We start from the raw sequence: 18,637 nt of genomic DNA on the forward strand, positions 1-18,637 counted from the left end.
CCGCGCCCACACCTGACCCTGCCCCGCTGAGGACCTGAGGGCGATCCGGGAGGCACCTGCTCCAGCCTCCGCCTCTCTGCGGGGACGGGGCCCGGCAGCCCCCGGGCAGCCACTGGACAGCCGCTGCCTACAGGACAAGCGCCGCGACTTCCGGGCACCCGGCGGAGTCCGCGGCCTGGCGCCCGAGGTAATTGGTCCTCACTTGCTAGCCGTCGGCGTCAGTGGCCGGCCTGGCAGGGTCCACGTGACTCCAGGCAGCAGGCAGGAGCATGGCCGCCAGCAGGCCGCTGTCCCGCTTCTGGGAGTGGGGGAAGAACATCGTGTGCGTGGGCCGGAACTACGCGGACCACGTCCGGGAGATGCAGAGCGCCGCGCCCAGCGAGCCGGTGCTCTTCTTGAAGCCGTCCACCGCCTACGCCCCAGAGGGCTCGCCAGTGCTCGTGCCCGCCTACACCCGCAACCTGCACCACGAGCTCGAGCTCGCCGTGGTGATGGGCAAGCGCTGCTGCGCCGTCCCCGAGGCCGCGGCCATGGACTACGTGGCCGGCTATGCCCTGTGCCTGGACATGACCGCCAGGGACGTGCAAGACGAGTGCAAGAAGAAGGGGCTGCCATGGACTCTGGCCAAGAGTTTCACGGCCTCCTGCCCGGTCAGTGCCTTCGTCCCCAAAGAGAAGATCCGTGACCCTCACAACCTGAAGCTGTGGCTCAAGGTCAACGGCGAACTCAGGCAGGAGGGTGAGACATCCTCCATGATTTTTTCCATCCCCTACATCATCAGCTACGTTTCTAAGATCATGACCTTGGAAGAAGGAGATATTATCTTGACCGGGACGCCAAAGGGAGTGGGACCCGTTAAAGAAAATGATGAGATCCAGGCTGGCATACATGGCGTCCTCAGTATGAAGTTCAAGGTGGAGAGGCCAGAATATTGAGTGTATATTATACAAAGCACCCTAACTTCTTAACATACGTTTCAGGGGGAAAGGAAATGAGAGACAAAAGCAAGCAACGGTTATTTAATTAAACGTGACAATCCTTTAAGAAGAAACCAATTTTTTAAAATGATTGATATGCCTCAACCCGAGGAAGATGGACCCTCGGAGAAAACCTGACCTTTAGAAGAGCTGGGCTAGAAATGGAAATGAAAAACAGTGTCTCCTAGGAAACAGGAAGTCAAGATGTTCAAAAGACTTACTTTCTTTTTCTAAAACTGGACTGGATTAGACTTTTCAGTGGGTTGCTCAAGGACCACGTGTTCAAGGCTTAAAATCTGTAAAGGAGGTGGAAAAACACGTTTCATCAGTGTTTCCTAAAGTTCTTTTATGACCATGAAAACCATCTGGAGGTATTTGTAAAAATAAAAATTTCCAATTACTGGACCATCCCAGGCGCAATGTGTTACTTAATGGACTCAATCTCTGGCACTCCAAGTGATTCTTATCACAGAAATATGGAGAAACACTAGTCCACATAGTCGGTTAACTTAAAGTTTTATTTAATAAGTGAGCAATTAATGAAGACCTCACTCATTTAGTTAGGGTGTGTATTCTGGCCCATAGAGTCTGAGTTTGGGGGATGATTTTGAAACTGTTGTTTCCTAAATAAATATGCTATTGTTTGTGTGGTCTAAAAGTGTACTCCCCCCCCCCAGTAGTGGTTATGAGGGACACATCCTCACTAAGGAGCTTCAGACCTTGGTCTTTGGCCTTTGGTTTCCTGAGTGCTGTGCTTTATTAACAGAGCTGATCAGCACCTGTACCTCATACCCAGTGATAAGGAAGCTTCAGGGAAGTAAAGTGGCCTGGGAGTGCTGCTTGTACTTTCCCCTGCTCCCTTCTCTGGGTTTTCCAGGTAGCTCAGTGGTAAAGGACCTGCCTGCTAATACAGGAGACATGGGTTGGATCCATAGTTGGGGAAGATCCGCTGGAGGAGGGTATGGCAACCCACTCCAGTACTCTTGCCTGGAGAATCCCATGGACAAAGGAGCCTGGCAGGCTACAGTTCATGGGGTCGCAAAGAGTCAGGCACAACTGAGCACTCACACACCCTTCTCTGCAAAATACTAGGTGAGGTGCACAGCTGTCAGAGTGCCTGGTGGAGTCCTTTAGGCTTAGGCAGGGGCTCCTGCTGTTAGCCTGAACAGAAGGCACCTGCTGGCTCCTAACGCTTATTGACCACTTAGTACTACTAGGCACCATGCCAAGAGTTTTCTCTGTAGTATTTAATCCTCAACAAAGCTGTGAGGTTGGTACTATTACTACCATCCCTGTTACAGAGACAGAGATTAGCCAGCCTGAAGTGGCAGAGCCACAATGTAACACAGCCATCCCAAGACGGAAACCTGAAGTCTTCCCCCCCCCCACTTTTTAGCATATAGTTCATTCATAATGTTGTGCCAATCTCTGCTATACAGCAAAGTGCTTCAGATTTACTCATGTATATATTCCATTATGGTTTATCCCAGAAGATTGGATAAAGTTCCCTGTGCTATACACTAGGACCTTGTTTTTCCATTCTAAGTGTGGAAAACCTAAAGTTGTGACCACACTGCAGGCTGCATCTTTGAAGTAGATATATTACAAAGTTCAAACATTTAGGTCTTCTGAAAGCCCCAATTTATAATTTATTATCAGGAAGTGTCATAGTTGGATTTGTTTTTAAAACATCACACTATCTTCTTTCCTCTTCACCCAGAGTTGGACATAATTTAGCGACTGAACAATAACAACAATCTTCCTTTATCTTTTTTGTTTTTGACTGCATCTGAGATATAGCAGTGAAAGCCCAGAACTCTAACCACTAGGCAACCGGGGAACTCCCTCTTATCTTTTAATAAGATTTCTTTTCAAAATGCTTAAGCAATAGATATTTTAAATAGAAGATTCAGAAATTATGCATAAGCCAAAAAACCAGAACACCCTAAATTCCATACACCCAGAGATGGTCCAAGTTAAGCATTTGGTGTGCATTCTTCTAAATCTGCAGATGTAATTGTGATCTTTTAAATAGAATTTGTTCATGCCATACAGTTTTCTAACCTTTCCCACTATCTGTCATAACTGTCTTCCCATGTTGGCACATTTCTAAACTATTTTCAGTGACTGCTTGCTGTGAAGTCAGGCCTCCGTTTCTGGCCGCTGAGGTCGTCTTTAACTATTTGCTGGTCAGTCAGTTCAGTCACTCAGTTGTGTCCAGCTCTTTGCGACCCCATGAATTGCAGCACGCCAGGCCTCCCTGTCCATCACCAACTCCCAGAGTTCACTCAGACTCATGTACATCGAGTCAGCGATGCCATCCAGCCATCTCATCCTCTGTCGTCCCCTTCTCCTCCTGCCCCCGAATCCCTCCCAGCATCAGAGTCTTTTCCAATGAGTCAACTCTTCGCATGAGGTGGCCAAAGTACTGGAGCTTCAGCTTTAGCATCATTCCTTCCAAAGAAATCCCAGGGCTGATCTCCTTCAGAACGGACTGGTTGGATCTCCTTGCAGTCCAAGGGACTCTCAAGAGTCTTCTCCAACACCGCAGTTCACAAGCATCAGTTCTTCAGCGCTCAGCTTTCTTCATAGTCCAACTCACATCCATACATGACCAGTGGAGAAACCATAACCTTGACTAGATGGACCTTTGTTGGCAAAGTAATGTCTCTGCTTTTCAATATGCTATCTAGGTTGGTCATAACTTTTCTTCCAAGGAGTAAGTGTCTTTTAATTTCATGGCTTCAGTCACCATCTGCAGTGATATTGGAGCCCCCCAAAATGAAGTCTGACACTGTTTCTACTGTTTCCCTATCTATTTCCCATGAAGTGATGGGACCAGATGCCATGATCTTCGTTTTCTGAATGTTGAGCTTTAAGCCAACTTTTTCACTCTCCTCGTTCACTTTCATCAAGAGGCTTTTTAGTTCCTCTTCACTCTCTGCCATAAAGGTGGCGTCATCTGCATATCTGAGGTTATTGATATTTCTCCCGGCAATCTTGATTCCAGCTTGTGCTTCTTCCGGCCCAGCACTTCTCATGATGTACTCTGCATATAAGTTAAACAAGCAGGGTGACAATATACAGCCTTGATGTACTCCTTTTCCTATTTGGTTGAACCAGTCTGTTGTTCCATGTCCAGTTCTAACTGTTGCTTCCTGACCTGCGTATAGGTTTCTTAAGAGGCAGGTCAGGTGGTCTGGTATTCCCATCTCTTGAAGAATTTTCCACAGTTTATTGTGATCCACACAGTCAAAGGCTTTGGCATAGTCAATAAAGCAGAAATAGATGTTTTTCTGGAACTCTCTTGCTTTTTGGATGATCCCGCGGATGTTGGCAATTTGATCTGTGGTTCTTCTGCCTTTTCTAAAACCAGCTTGAACATCTGGAAGTTCACGGTTCACGTATTGCTGAAGCCTGGCTTGGAGAATTTTGAGCATTACTTTACTAGCATGTGAGATGAGTGCAATTGTGTGGTAGTTTGAGCATTCATTGGCATTGCCTTTCTTTGGGATTGGAATGAAAACGGACCTTTTCCAGTCCTGTGGCCACTGCTGAGTTTTCCAAATTTGCTGGCATATTGAGTGCAGCACTTTCACAGCATCATCTTTCAAGATTTGAAATAGCTCTACTGGAATTCCATCACTTCCACTAGCTTTGTTCATAGTGATGCTTTCTAAGGCCCACTTGACTTCACATTCCAGGATGTCTGGCTCTAGGTGAGTGATCACACCATCGTGATTATCTTGGTCTTGAAGATCTTTCTGTATAGTTTTTCTGTGTATTCTTGCTACCTCTTCTTAATATCTTCTGCTTCTGTTAGGTCCATACCATTTCTGTCCTTTATCGAGCCCATCTTTGCATGAAATGTTCCCTTGGTATCTCTAATTTTCTTGAAGAGATCTCTAGTCTTTTCCATTCTGTTCTTTTCCTCTATTTCTTTGCATTGATTGCTGAGGAAGGCTTTCTTATCTCTTCTTGCTATTCTTTGGAACTCTGCATTCAGATATTTATATCTTTCCTTTTCTCCTTTGCTTTTTGCTTCTCTTCTTTTCACAGCTATTTGTAAGGCCTCCCCAGACAGCCATTTTGCTTTTTTGCATTTCTTTTCCATGGGGGCGGTCTTGATCCCTGTCTCCTGTACAATGTCACAAACCTCAATCCATAGTTCATCAGGCACTCTATCTATCATATCTAGGCCCTTAAATTTATTTCTCACTTCCACTGTCTAATCATAAGGGATTTGATTTAGGTCATACCTGAATGGTCTAGTGGTTTTCCCTACTTTCTTCAATTTAAGTCTGAATTTGGCAATAAGGAGTTCATGATCTGAGCCACAGTCAGCTCCTGGTCTTGTTTGAGCTGACTGTGTAGAGCTTCTCCATCTTTGGCTGCAAAGAATATAATCAATCTGATTTCGGTGTTGACCATCTGGTGATGTCCATATGTAGAGTTTTCTCTTGTGTTGTTGGAAGACGGTGTTTGCTGGTAGTTGTTCCCTTTGGCTAAGGAGGCATCCCAGGGACTCAGTAGTAAAGAATCCACCTGCCAAGGCAGGAGACATGGGATCAATCCCTGGGTCAGAAAGATACCCTGGAGTAGGAAATGGCAACCCACTCCAGTATCCTTGCCTGGAAAATTCTCTGGACAGAGGAGGTTGGTAGGCTACAGCCTGTGGGGTCGCAAAGAGTCAGAAGTGACGGAGCATGCATGAGCACACAGAACCTTAATAACCAGAAGAAGCCAGAAAGTATTAATAGACTTTGTCCTTTGACTAGGTTCCCATGTAGTTTGGGAACCTAGCCAAAAAGAGCTGAATCAAGGGTGTGCTTTTATTGAGAGTTTATTAGTAAAACTATCAGATACAAGGTCCAACTGAATCAAGTCTACCAAAGCTGACAGATCTGAAAGCAAGCTAAAGGTACGGCAGGAGTAGTGTCTTCATGTGGCCCCTTGGGTGGACAAGCCAGCACCCAGAGAATGTACAGAGCCCCCCAATATCTGTGTTCACTCCAGTGGTGGCACAAGCTTTGTCACAGACGGTTGCTATCAGCATTGCAGGTGCAGCACACGAACTCCCTGGCTGCAAGAAACAAAAAGAGACACCAATTCTCACAATTCCTGATGTTGGTAAAATAGCAATAGTCCTAATACTCAGAAAGTGCATTTTCCTCAACTTTTATTTTGAATAAACTTAAACCTACTATGAAATTGAGAGACTAATGCAACAAAATCCATATACCCTGCATTAAATTCAACAATAGCTGACATTTGCTATGTTCATTCTCTCTCCTCCCACCCCTCACCTTGTGTGCCACAGGGTCTCAAAGTGTCTGACACAGAATGACTAACCATTTCACTTTCAATTTTCACTTCTCCTGTAACTCCCCCCAGGGTAGTTCTCCAGCCTTCATAGAAGTTGAGGGTTAGGTGCCTACCAGAGATCTGGGTGGAGCCCAATACTCCTCTAGATGTTACACAGGTTTCTAATGCTTTGCTACTAGAAACAATGATGCGAGGAATATCCTCCAAACACAACAGTTTACACTTGTTTATTTCCTTAGGAAAAGTCTTAGTAGTGAAATTGATTAAATAGTTTGTACTTTACATTTTGATACTTTTTGCCCAATTGCCTAGAGGAAAGGATATAAAAATTTGTACCTGACAAGAGTGTTAAAGAAAACCTTTTTGCCCACACCTTAGTCAACACTGGGTATTGTGGCTGTGGTCTTTTTAAATTGTATTTCTTTGATTAATAGGGAAACTGGAATTTCCCTGGTGGTCCAGTGGTTGGAAGTCCGCCTGCTAGTGCAGGGGACGCTAGTTTGATCCCTCGTCTGGGAGGTTCCCTCATGCTGAGGAGCACCTGGGCCTCTGTGACACAACTACTGAGCCGCATGCCTGGAGCCTGAGTGCCACAAGAGAAGCCACCACAGCGCACTGCAACGAAGAGTAGCCTCCACTTGCCAGAACTAGAGGAAGCCTGCATGCAGCCAAAGAGACCCAGCGCAGCCAAAAATAAATAAATCAATAAATATTTTTTAAAATAGTGAAGCTGACATCTTTTCATGTGTTTATACACAGTTATCTCTTTAACAAGATCTGTTGGGCACATCTTTGGTGTAGACGCTGGTTCAGTATCTGGTTTCAAGGAAGTTTTATATTTCTTTGCAATACAGTTAATTCATATGTTAAAATCTTCTTTCATTCTAAAGGGACAGAAAAGTAATTGTAGTCTAAAATTCAAGCTGTTAAAGCAGAATAGACTTAATACAACAAATATATTGCCACATATGAATGCCAATGAAATTGCTATACCTCGACATATTATATTGCTATACCTCAATTTATATTACTGATACTTACTGATTATATACTAAGTGCTTGAGTCTAAGCATTTTACATACACTAACTCATTTAGTCCTCAGTTCAGTTCAGTTGCTCAGTCATGTACGACTCTTTGCGACCCCTTGGACTGCAGCATGCAAGGCTTCCCTGTCCATCACCAACTCCTGGAGCTTGCTCAAACTCATGTCCATCAACCATGACGTGGTGATGCCATGCAACCATCTCATCCTCTGTTGTCCCCTTCTCTTCCTGCCTTCAGTCTTTCCCAGCATCAAGGTCTTTTCCAATGAGTCAGTTCTTCATACCAGGTGGTCAAAGTATTAGAACTTCAGCTTCAATCAGTCCTTCCAGTGAATATTCAGGGTTGGTTTCCTTTAGGATTGACTGGTTGGATCTCCTTGCAGTCCAAGGGACTGTCCAATACCACAGTTCAAAAGCATCAATTCTTTGGTGCTCAGCTTTCTTTATGGTCCAACTCTCACATCCATACACAACTGCTGGAAAAACCATAACTTTGACCAGACAGACCTTTGTTGGCAAAGTAATGTCTCTTTTTTAATATGCTGTCTAGGTCATAGGTTTTCTTCCAAGGAGCAAGCATCTTTTAATTTCATGGCTGCAGTCACCATCTGCAGTGATATTGGAGCCCAAGGAAATAAAGTCTCTCACTGTTTCCATTGTTTCCCCATCTATTTGCCATGAAGTGATGGGACCGGATGCCATGATCTTTGTTTTCTGAATGTTGAGTTTAAAGCCAGCTTTTTCACTCTCCTCTTTCACTTTCATCAAGAGGCTTTTTAGTTCCTCTTCACTTTCTGCCATAAGGGTGGTGTCATCTGCATATCTGAGGTTATTGATATTTCTCCCGGCAATCTTAATTCCAGCTTGTGCTTCATCCAGCCCATCATTTTGCATGATGTGCTCTGCATGTAAGTTAAATAAGCAGGGTGACAATATACAGCTTTGACGTATTCCTTTCCTAATTTGGAACCAGTCCGTTGTTCCAAGTCCAGATCTAACTGTTGCTTCTTGACCTGCATACAGATTTCTCAGGAGGCAGGTAAGGTGGTATGGTATTCCCATCTCTTGAAGAACTTTCCAGTTTGTTGTGATCCACACAGTCAAAGACTTTGGCATAGTCAATAAAGCAGAAGTAGATGTTTTCCTGGAACTCTCTTGCTTTTACGATGATCCAACAGATGTTGGCAATTTGATCTCTGGTTCCTCTGCCTTTTTAAATTCAGCTTGAACATCTGGAAGTTCACCACTCACATACCGTTGAAGCCTGGCTTGGAGAATTTTGAGCATTACTTTGCTAGCATGCGAGATGAGTGCAATTGTCATCAGTTTGAGCATTCTTCGCATTGCCTTTCTTTGGGGTTGGAATGAAAACTGACCTTTTCCAGTCCGTGGCCACTGTTGAGTTTTCCAAATTTGCTGGCATATTGAGTGCAGTATTTTAACAGCACCATCTATTAGGATTTGAAATAGCTCAGCTGGAATTACATCATCTCCACGAGGTTTATTTATAGTGATGCTTCCCAAGGCCCACTTGTCTTTGGACTCCAGGATGCCTGGCTCTAGGTGAGTGATCACACCATTGTGGTTATCAAGAGTCATCAAGATCTTCTTTGTATAGTTTTTCCGTGTATTCTTGCCACCTCTTGTTAATATCTTCTGCTTCTGTTAGGTCCATACCATTTCTGTCCTTTATTGTGCCCATCTTTGCACGAAATGTTCCCTTGGTATCTCTAATTTTCTTGAAGAGATCTCTAGTCTTTCCCATTCTGTTATTTTCCTCTATTTCTTTGCATTGATCACCGAGGAAGGCTTTCTTATCTCTCCTTGCTATTCTTTGGAACTCTGCATTCAGATGTTTATATCTTTCCTTTTCTCCTTTGCCTTCAGCTTCTCTTCTTTTCTCAGCTGTTTGTAAGGCCTCCATAGACAACCATTTTGCCTTTTTGCATTTCTTTTTCTTGGGAATGGTCTTGATCACTGTCTCCAGTACAATGTCACAACCCCCTGTCCATAGTTCTTCAGGCACTCACTCTATCAGATCTAATCCCTTGAATCTATTTGTCACTTCTATTGTCTAATCATAAGGGATTTGATTTAGGTCATACCTGAATGGTCTAGTGGTTTTCCTACTTTCTTCAACTTAAGTCTGAATTTGACAATAAGGAATTCATGATCTGAGCCACAGTCAGCTCCCGGTCTTTTTTTTTTTTTTTTTGCTGACTGTGTAGAGTTTCTCCATCTTTGGCTGCAAAAAATATAATCAACCTGATTTCAGTATTGACCATCTGGTGATGTCCATCTGTAGAGTCTTCTCTTGTGTTGTTAGAAGAGGATGTTTGCTATGACCGGTGCATTCTCTTGGCAAAACTCTGTTTTAGTCTTAACAGTTTCCAACAGGAGTTGGTATTATTATCCCTATTTACCGCAGGGGAACCACAAATGTGGAGAATCTCAGAGCTAGGGCCCATCCTGCGAGTAGCAACTGGGGTTTGAGCCTGCAGCCACAGAGCCTGTCCACTTAGCCACCTCCAGATCTACCTCCTCTAACTTGGTCTTCATGTCCCATCTATAAAATGGGCAAAATAACAGTAACTGCATAAACCAGATAAGATAAAGTGCTTATCACAAAATCCATCACATTCAATAATGTGACATTATTGCAGCAACTTAATAATCTAGAAACTTACCCCAAAGAAATAATTAAGAATGTGGCCAAAGATTTAGCTATAGTCATTATTTGTAACAGCAAAAAGTGGGAAACATTTTAAGTGTCAAGTGTTATCACATTGATTACATTCACTATTCTATACACGCTCAGTTGTGTCTGACTCTTTGTGACCCTATGGACTATAACCTGCCAGGCTCCTCTGTCCTTGGGATTCTCCAGGCAAGAATACTGGAGTGGGTTGCCATTTCCTCCTCCACGGAATCTTCCCCACCGAGGGATTGAACCTGTGTCTCCTGCATCTCCTGCATCGACAGGTAGATTCTTTACCACTGAGCCACCCAGGAAGCCATTCACTATCCTATGCTCATATAATAAAATAATGGGCAGTCATTGAAACTATGCAGAATATTTAATAACATGAAAAGTTTATTATAAATTATTAAGTATAAAAGTAGATTATAGTATAACCTATTTGCAAATCATAATTTTGGTTTAATTTTATAAATTACATGTTTTAACATAGAAAGATGGATAGACAGATGATTTTTTAAAAAGTCAGGAAAGACATTTACAGAAATGTGGGATGCATGTACACAAATGTTCATGGCAGCCATGATTGGCTAATCATAATAGCCAAAAGGTGATACAGCCCAACTGTCCACCAAGACATGAATAAACAAACAAAAGGTGGTGAATTCATCCAGTTCATACATACTACTCTGCCACAAAAAGGAATGAAATTCTGATTCATTGTAACATGGATGAACCTTGAAAACTTTATCCTCAGAAAAACAAGGTAGACACAAAAGGACAAATACTGTATGATTCCATGTGTACCAGGTACCTAGAATAGTTAGATTCATAGAGACTGAGTACATTACAGATTGCCAGAGACTAGGGTAGGGGCAAATGGGAGTTATTGTATCCTAATGAGTACAGAATTTCAATTTGTGATGATTAAAATCTGGAATAGAGAGTGGTGATGTTTATACAAAATTGTGAATGTACTTATTGCCACTCAAATCATACTCTTAAAGATGGTTAGAATGATAAATTTTATGTGATGTATATTTTACCACAATTCTTTTTAAAAAAATGCATAATAAAAAAATGTTTCCTACCAGTTTAAAAAATTTGGGAATGGAGATTATGGGTTTTCTTTTCTTTCTTTCTTTTGGGGGTGGAAGTTATTTACTATTTCCTCTAATTTTTCTACAATAAACATGTAAAACTTTATAATAAAAATATTTAAAAAGCAAAAACAAGGGCTTCCCCAGTAGTTAAAAATCTGCTTTGCAATGCAGGGGACATGGGTTGGATCCCTGGTCAGGGAACTAGGATCCCACATGTTGTGGGGCAACAAAGCCCACATGCCACAAGTAAGGAACCTGATCCCACATGACACAACTAAGACCCAATGCAGCCAAACAAATATTTTTTTAAAAAGACAAAAACAGCTCCAGGTTCCTCAAGAAGAGTAAAAGGTGGATACATGTATGTACAGCGTATTGTAAAACAAAACAGAACCCTTACCAAACCAGAATTAGGACAGGAATATTGCGTTTAAATGAACCGCTCTTGGAAGATTAGGAAAAATCAGAGTCATCCAACTGTTTACAAAGCAATACAGAATATGCAGATCAAAGTCACTAGGATCAGGAAGAGCAGCTTCTGGAGAGGAGTAGAAAAGCAGATTCTGGGCAGAGGGGTTGTGGACTTTGTGTTAACAGGGCAGAATGCTTCTTTCTTTTACTTGTTTAAGTGCCTGTATTCAGCTAAAGAGCCCAACTTTAGATGTTGACAGTTTGTAGCCTTCATTCCGTAAATGTGTTAAGTTAAGCCTTGTGAAGCACTTCTGATTCAGTGCAGCTTGACAGCTAGCCCTATAGATTCCTACTTTATCAAAAGAAAGAAGTGACTGTGATGTCCCTCTGGTGACAAGCATGGTGTCTCCTTGGTTAAATGCTAGTGGACTGAGAGGTTACCATGGTAGCAGTGAGGAGGTCACACAGAGCCCTCACAGGCCTTGGTTAGGGCCCCTGGGCACTGCATATATGCCTACTCTGGGAATGCTGGCCCAGGTGTTGGCACTCTGGGGCATGCTGCTAGAGGTCAGGGCCCGAGCAGGCCTGACACAGCAGCTCTGGACACACTGTTTGGGCCAAGCATTCTCACCCTACACAGCTCTCTTTCTTGCCTTCCTCCCCTCCCTGTCCACCTTCACAGTCACCCTGATAAACACATTCACCCCCTCCCCACAGGGGAAAGGAAAGAAATCCTTCATCAAGTACACTTGATATCTGCATACCTATGGTCACGTCCTTCATTACTTCATTTATCACCACAATTTTGGCACACTGGGGATCAACTCATATCCCTCCCCCATGGTTGCACATGATAAAAGCCAGAGAAAACCCTACAACAAGGTAAGTTTATCTCCCAACACCAGAACAGCAGACTTACAAAGGAATTTCGTATACTTACTTTTTCTTTTTATCACTCCTGCGGTGGGTGGTGGGTGGTGATCTTTAAATCGCCAGACTCAAATTACGCTGGCCAAACCTCCCACACCTTGGATCAACACTGACCGTGGTGATGGGTCTGTGCCTTGAAGCAAGAGACCAGTGACTGGAGATGGTGGTGTGGCCTGAGTAGAGTGCTCTGGGGCTGCTGCAAAGGCAGCTGGAGTGGGGCCATGTCCAGTCAAAGCTGAGAAGTCTCCCACGCCTGCAAGTTCCCAGGACTCAGCACCGCTCATGAAACTTCTGAAGCTGATCTCCTCCCAGTTGATTCAGACACATAAGTGTCAAGCCTGAGTCAGCAAGCCTTCACAAGCTTTGGCTAGCTCTGATGTGTCATCAGAGAAGGCAACAGATTAAAAAAGGTCTACAGCATGTAAAGCAGCTGCACAGCATTGCCCGTGGACGTCTGCTGTCCCCACCTGGCACAGGGAGAACGTGCCGTCCACACCCATCAACTCCAGCCAAGTGGTCTGAGATGGGGCCAAGGCGTTTGTGGAGGTTCTGATCTTTCTCCCAGAAGACAAGACAGAGGGGAAAGGGGTTTAAGAAAATAAATCATTTTGTTTGTGGGAAAGAGTAAACTTGTTTATTAATTCATGCAAACATTTTCCAGCTTGGGAAGAGAGAGGGCCAAGCCAATAGAAAAAGGCTTCTAAGAAATGAGCTTAAATAAGAGGGAGATTTTAGGATTCACGGGGAGTCAACTCTAGGGGGCAACAAAATGACAATTTACAGGAACATTCTCACCACATTTGAACAAGATACAATTTTATCTGTAATTTTCAAACTCATTTCCCACTTTCAAGGTGGTTAAAAATGCATATTCTTTTCCAGAGTTTAGAACTGTATCTAGTTTTGAACATTTCCTTGTCCAGACAAGTTCCTACTTGCCTCAATAGGATCTGCAAGCTTACACGAAAGCACACTCACTCTCAGTCCACCCCTCGCTCTGTGCGATATAAAAAACTGCAAGGAGAAAAAAGAGAGAGTTTTTTAAATCACCTGGTATATAAAACTGAAAACCAATGACCACAAACAGAGAACAGTAATGAGTTTTGTTTAAGATGTGAACAAAAACTTCAATTAAAGTTGTAAGACAATGGAGAGTTCCAGTCTCAGCTAGAGTTGGGAGAAAAATTATGGATCCGGTTTCTGACAGTGATTTTGTAAGAATCCAAGTCATTTTTTCATGACCTTTCTCTCAGGTAAGAAAGTTGAGATATCAAATCCAACAGGTAGAAAAAGGACTTAAAGTGTGTTCGGACCACCAGCTATGACAGACATGAACACGCAGCAGTGACAGAGTCTGTTAGAGCAGATCCGATATCATGACACAGTTTATGAATAATGATGTCACACTTATGACAATTAAATTTTAAAATTACATGTTCTGATTTATAACAATTGAAATTGTATGAGTCTCATAATCTTGATTACATTTTGTGATACTATATGTTTTAAAAACATTAAAATGAGTAACAGTTTGAAGTCCCTCCAAATGAATTAAAGTAGCCATTATTTTTTATTGAAATATGATAAATACACAAAATGTTCTATATGGAAATCCTTTGTTTTTATCTTATTTGCAGAGAAATGTAAGTTCTTATTTTTTAATTACATATTCTAACTCTTTTACAACAATTTAAATTATATTTGTCTCAATCCTTATTACATTTTGTGATATAATCACTATCTGCTTTAAATCTTTATTAAATCTGACAAATATCTTTTTTTAAAAACATTTATTTATTTGTCTGACTCACATCTTAGTTGCAACATATGGAATCTTTAGTTACAGCATCCAAACTGTGGCATGTAGGATCCAGTTCCTAGACCAGGGATTGAACCCAGGACCCCTGCTTTGGGAGCACAGAGACCTAGCCACTGGACAACCTGGGAAGTCCCTGACAAGTATCTTTCTAACATATTCCTTGGAAAGGTACAAACTGAGAGCAGTTGTTATATTTGAATCCAGTTTGGGAAACTATAAGCAGAGTGTCATGAATTGAAATTTATGAAACTCACAGCAACTGGTACCTGTTGTTTGGAAGGAAACCATACAGCCGGGCAAGGATCTGAGTATATTCTGACTTGGGAATAGAGTATAGTATTTGGGATGAGCCATGCTCGTGGTGGAAGAGATAGGGTATTCTCAAACCAAGGTCCTAGAAATACTGGTAAGGCCATTGGTGACTCTGGGTGTGCGATCTGTTCAGATATGCTTGAGGCTGCAAGGGCAGGAGCCACTGGGAAATGGGAAAACCTACTTCAGAGCCGTGGCGGAGCAGACTCAGTGTTCTCTTTCAGGTTCTCCCTGATCAAAGCTATCTTCATAATAATGTGAAATTGCTGTCTGCCTTTCTTACTCTCATTCCTTCACCAGAGTGCACTGTAGTTTCAAGAGGCTACCTGACATGAGATGACAGCAATTCTGACTGCTAAAAGACTGTGTGCTCGTGAATATATTTAAAGTTTTCCTCAATATTAAGTTCTAGTACAATAAATATTGACAGGTATAACTCACCTAAAAGCTTGAAAATGTTTTAGTGTATGAAGAGAAAACATCTGGAATAATATAAATGGTAGCTTTATCTCACCTGTGACTTTGGACAAGAAGCAACATTTCTTGTCCTATTTTCCTCATTTGCAATATAAGGTGAGTTTATCCCACTGCCCATTTTACATCTTTAACACTAAGATCCTGTGCCCTTCCAACACTGAAGTGTTGCTATTGCTATGGGAATCTGCTCTGGTCAGAGTTGTAGGATCACAGCAGATTAGGGGCTTAGAGAATTAACCTCCCCAAGGTCACATGGGCTGAGGAATGGTGGAACTGGGATTCAAACTGAGTCTCTATCACCCCAGCACATAAGCATGTAACTATGCTCTTGAATATGACTCACTGAAGTGAGGATCACTGCCCATGGGGGCAGGGACACCGAGCTCTGGCTCTAAAGCCCAGTGTCTAGCCTTGATGTTAACATTAATGGATATTTTCTTTGTTGGTCTTTTTCTTTTGTGTCATTTGTAATTCTTGTGTATGTGTGTCCACTTAGTCACTCAGTCGTGTCCAACTCTTTGTGACCCTATGGACTGTAACCTGCCAAGCTCCTCTGTCCATGGGATTCTCCAGGCAAGAATACTAGAGTGGGTTGCCATGCCCTCCTCCAAGGGATCTTCCCAACCCAGGGATAGAACTTGCATCTCCTTTGTCTCCTGAATTGCAGGCAGATTCTTTACTGCTGAGTTACCAGGGAAGCCTTATAATTCTTTATGCTATATGAAAAAACCTGATTACTTTCACTGTTTCTATGGTAGCCAAACCCTTCTGCACATTTGGGAATTGAACATTATTAAAAATAACAAATTCCCTAATTTACTAGGTCATCCTCTGGGATTTTCATATTAATTGAATATATAGAATAGTATTATTTATATTATACTACATTATTTACATAGTATTATTATAAAATGCACTAACTTTTAAATAAATTTTGCTTCTTTCCAAAAGATATTGCCACTTTAATGCTGTTTTCTGTTCATCCGTCATTGCAAGAAACTCATCTACCTGGATTAAAAAAATTAAACATTTCCAAAGAATATATAGATAATTCATTTTGACAATAATGTAAAACTTAAATTTGCTCTAGAGATGGAATTTTATCCATAGTAATTACAGCTCAACTCTCTTGATGGAGGAGACAAGGCCAGACAGGCTCTAAACTGAAACTCTGAAGCCAGCTGGAGGCTGGCACAGAAAGCCGCTCTTGACAAAGCGGACACCACTGAAGTTTAAAGGTAAAATTTCAGAGCCGGTTCTAACAATGAAAGTATCAAATGAAACACCAAGCATACAAGTAATCTTTGCTGCTGTGCTCCAGGGCAGACTGAGGGAAAGCTCATGGCTGATTTTACGCACCTGAGTAGGTGAAATACGACCAAGCCCTCCTCATAGAGGACCCTGCTCAGTGTCTCCAAGGTTTCATTTTTGCCCACTGTTATCTGACTATATAAAATGTCATGTTTATTCTCCACTGTCACCAAGGACCTCTCCTGTTATTCCTAACAGTTAACGTTAGCTAGAATTTTAATATACAACATGTAATTCTTTATTCATTAAAACAATGTGTGTTTAAGTCAAGATTGAGTTTTCCCAGACCTCTTTATTAAGGAATTAATTCCTATCAAATGTTCACCAAAATAACTTATATGTTTTGGGAAGAGAATTCAATTTGGAAGTATTTCTAAGTATTTTTATTATTTACCGTGCATCCCAAAGTCTCCTCAGCCACACTTCCTGTGAGACTACAGGAATGAAGGGTACCTGTGTGATCTGTAAGATCCATTAGCATATCAAAGCTGAGAAAAACCGATTTAAATCCGGAAGAATCTTTGTTGCAAGTTGTACAAGTGCTGGATGCTTCATTTACAATGTAACCACAGCCAGAACTGAAAAGAAACAAAAGAAAAGTGAAAGTGAAATCACTCAGTCCTGTCCGACTCTTTGCTACCCCATGGACTGTAGCCTACCAGGCTCCTCCCTCCATGGGATTCTCCAGGCAAGAGTACTGGAGTGGGTTGCCATTTCCTTCTCCAGAGGATCTTCCTGACCCAGGGATCGAACCTGGATCTCCCTCATTCCAGACAGACGCTTTAACCTTTGAGCCACGGCCCTAAGCGACCCCTACAATCTCTAGCAGAACTATTACTTAGACTTTTGGTCTGAGTCAGCACGAGTTAGTAATTACAGAGTGCTCAGCCCTGAGTAGGATACAAAATAGACCCAGGAAATAACAGGGAACAATGCAAAAGGATAACAAACATGCTTTCTATGTAGTCACCCTCACTTGCAGTATTCCTGCTTCTGAAACCACGATCAGCCAGTCCTTTCAAGGTTCTGCCTCCTACCTTCCCCAAAGCTGGGGTTTTTGCCCAGGGTCACCTCCCCACTGGGGCCTCCCTCTCCTGCACCCCAGCCCCATCCCCTCCCTTCTCCGAGCAGAGATACAACTTACACTTCAGCACGGATTTACACCCTGTCACATCCTATCTGGTGTTACTGCAGATAGGTCTGTTTATCTCCTGGCTCAGAGTTTGAGGGCAGGAATCATGTCTTGCACCTGGAAAGCCTAGGTTCTGTGAATGCTCACTTGTCCTGTACTAGGTCCTCTGCACATTCACAGAATCACTCAGGGCTGGAGAGGCTCACACCCTAAATGCTGCCAGTACTGCTAGTGACACACTCCTCTCTTTAAGGGATATGCTGTGCTGTGCTTAGTCACTCAGCTGTGTCCTCGTGGACTGTAGCCCACCAGGCTCCTCTGTCCATAGGGATTCTCCAGGCAAGAATACTGGAGTGGGTTGCCATTCCCTTTTCCAGGGGATCTTCCCAACCCAGAGATTGAACCAGGTCTCCCACATTGCAGGTGGATTCCATACTGTCTGAGCCAGGGAAATTACATGCTATTCTATATTTTTGAAGCAGGCATTACTTTAGCCAATTTGAATAGGAAGATTAATTCAAATTCTCAAGAAGAGGGAATGATCTAAAGACACCGCCTTCTTATAAGCCATAGATCATTTTAAAATCAAATATTAGACACTTTCCCTCAGATGTCAATATTAAAGATGTAGGGGAAAAAAGGGAGGTGATAACTTAAAAAACTTTTTTAAGAGTATTTTTCAAAAAATAAGCACCTGCCTTATACAACAGCCTTTACATTAGGTTTTCCAACTTTAATACCAAATCATACAATGTTTTAGAAATCCATAAGTCAATTTCTTGACTGTTGATACACAGATTTACACATGCAATAAAACTACATGGAATTTAACACACACACACGATACGTGTTAATCTGGGGAAACTGAATAAGATCAGTTAACTTAATTAAGGTCATTATTGTCTGTGATGTGGTACTATAGATTTGCAAAATGTTACCATTCCTGGAGGAGGCTATCCTGGTGGCTCAGCTGGTAAAGAATCCGCCTGCAATGGGGGAGACCTGGGTTCAACCCCTGGGTTGGGAAGATCGCCTGGAGAAGGGAATCCATTCCATTATTCTAGAGAATACCATGGACTGTATAGTCCATGGGGGTCA

The 18,637-nt window shown here is 42.5% G+C and overlaps 2 protein-coding genes across 3 annotated transcripts in view; one reads left to right on the forward strand and one right to left on the reverse strand.

Moving 5' to 3' along the window:
* Nucleotides 8–1,617, forward strand: FAHD1 (fumarylacetoacetate hydrolase domain containing 1). Its single transcript, XM_005697423.3, has one exon. It carries the CDS (start codon nt 270–272, stop codon nt 933–935), a length of 666 nt encoding a protein of 221 aa, XP_005697480.2. The 5' UTR covers nt 8–269; the 3' UTR covers nt 936–1,617.
* The window catches only part of MEIOB (meiosis specific with OB domains), a 42,113-nt gene continuing 29,278 nt past the window's right edge, over nt 5,803–18,637 (reverse strand). Inside the window, exons 12-15 of one of the 2 annotated variants that reach the window (XM_018040693.1) lie at nt 16,802–16,985; nt 16,018–16,104; nt 12,499–13,502; nt 5,803–6,060 (exon numbers count right to left, since the gene is read on the reverse strand). In XM_018040693.1, the coding sequence (XP_017896182.1) occupies nt 13,386–13,502; nt 16,018–16,104; nt 16,802–16,985 (388 nt within the window). In that variant the 3' untranslated portion in view covers nt 5,803–6,060; nt 12,499–13,385. The remainder of the gene's footprint in view (nt 6,061–12,498; nt 13,503–16,017; nt 16,105–16,801; nt 16,986–18,637) is intronic. The other variant, XM_018040695.1, reaches the window with a different exon arrangement.

The sequence above is a fragment of the Capra hircus genome, chromosome 25 (assembly GCF_001704415.2).
Source record: "Capra hircus breed San Clemente chromosome 25, ASM170441v1, whole genome shotgun sequence".
Taxonomy (NCBI): Eukaryota; Metazoa; Chordata; class Mammalia; order Artiodactyla; family Bovidae; genus Capra; species Capra hircus.

What these genes read in the sequence shown, in the direction of transcription:
- FAHD1 (XM_005697423.3), top strand. Translation starts at nt 270, where the DNA reads ATGGCCGCCAGCAGGCCGCTGTCCCGCTTCTGGGAGTGGGGGAAGAAC.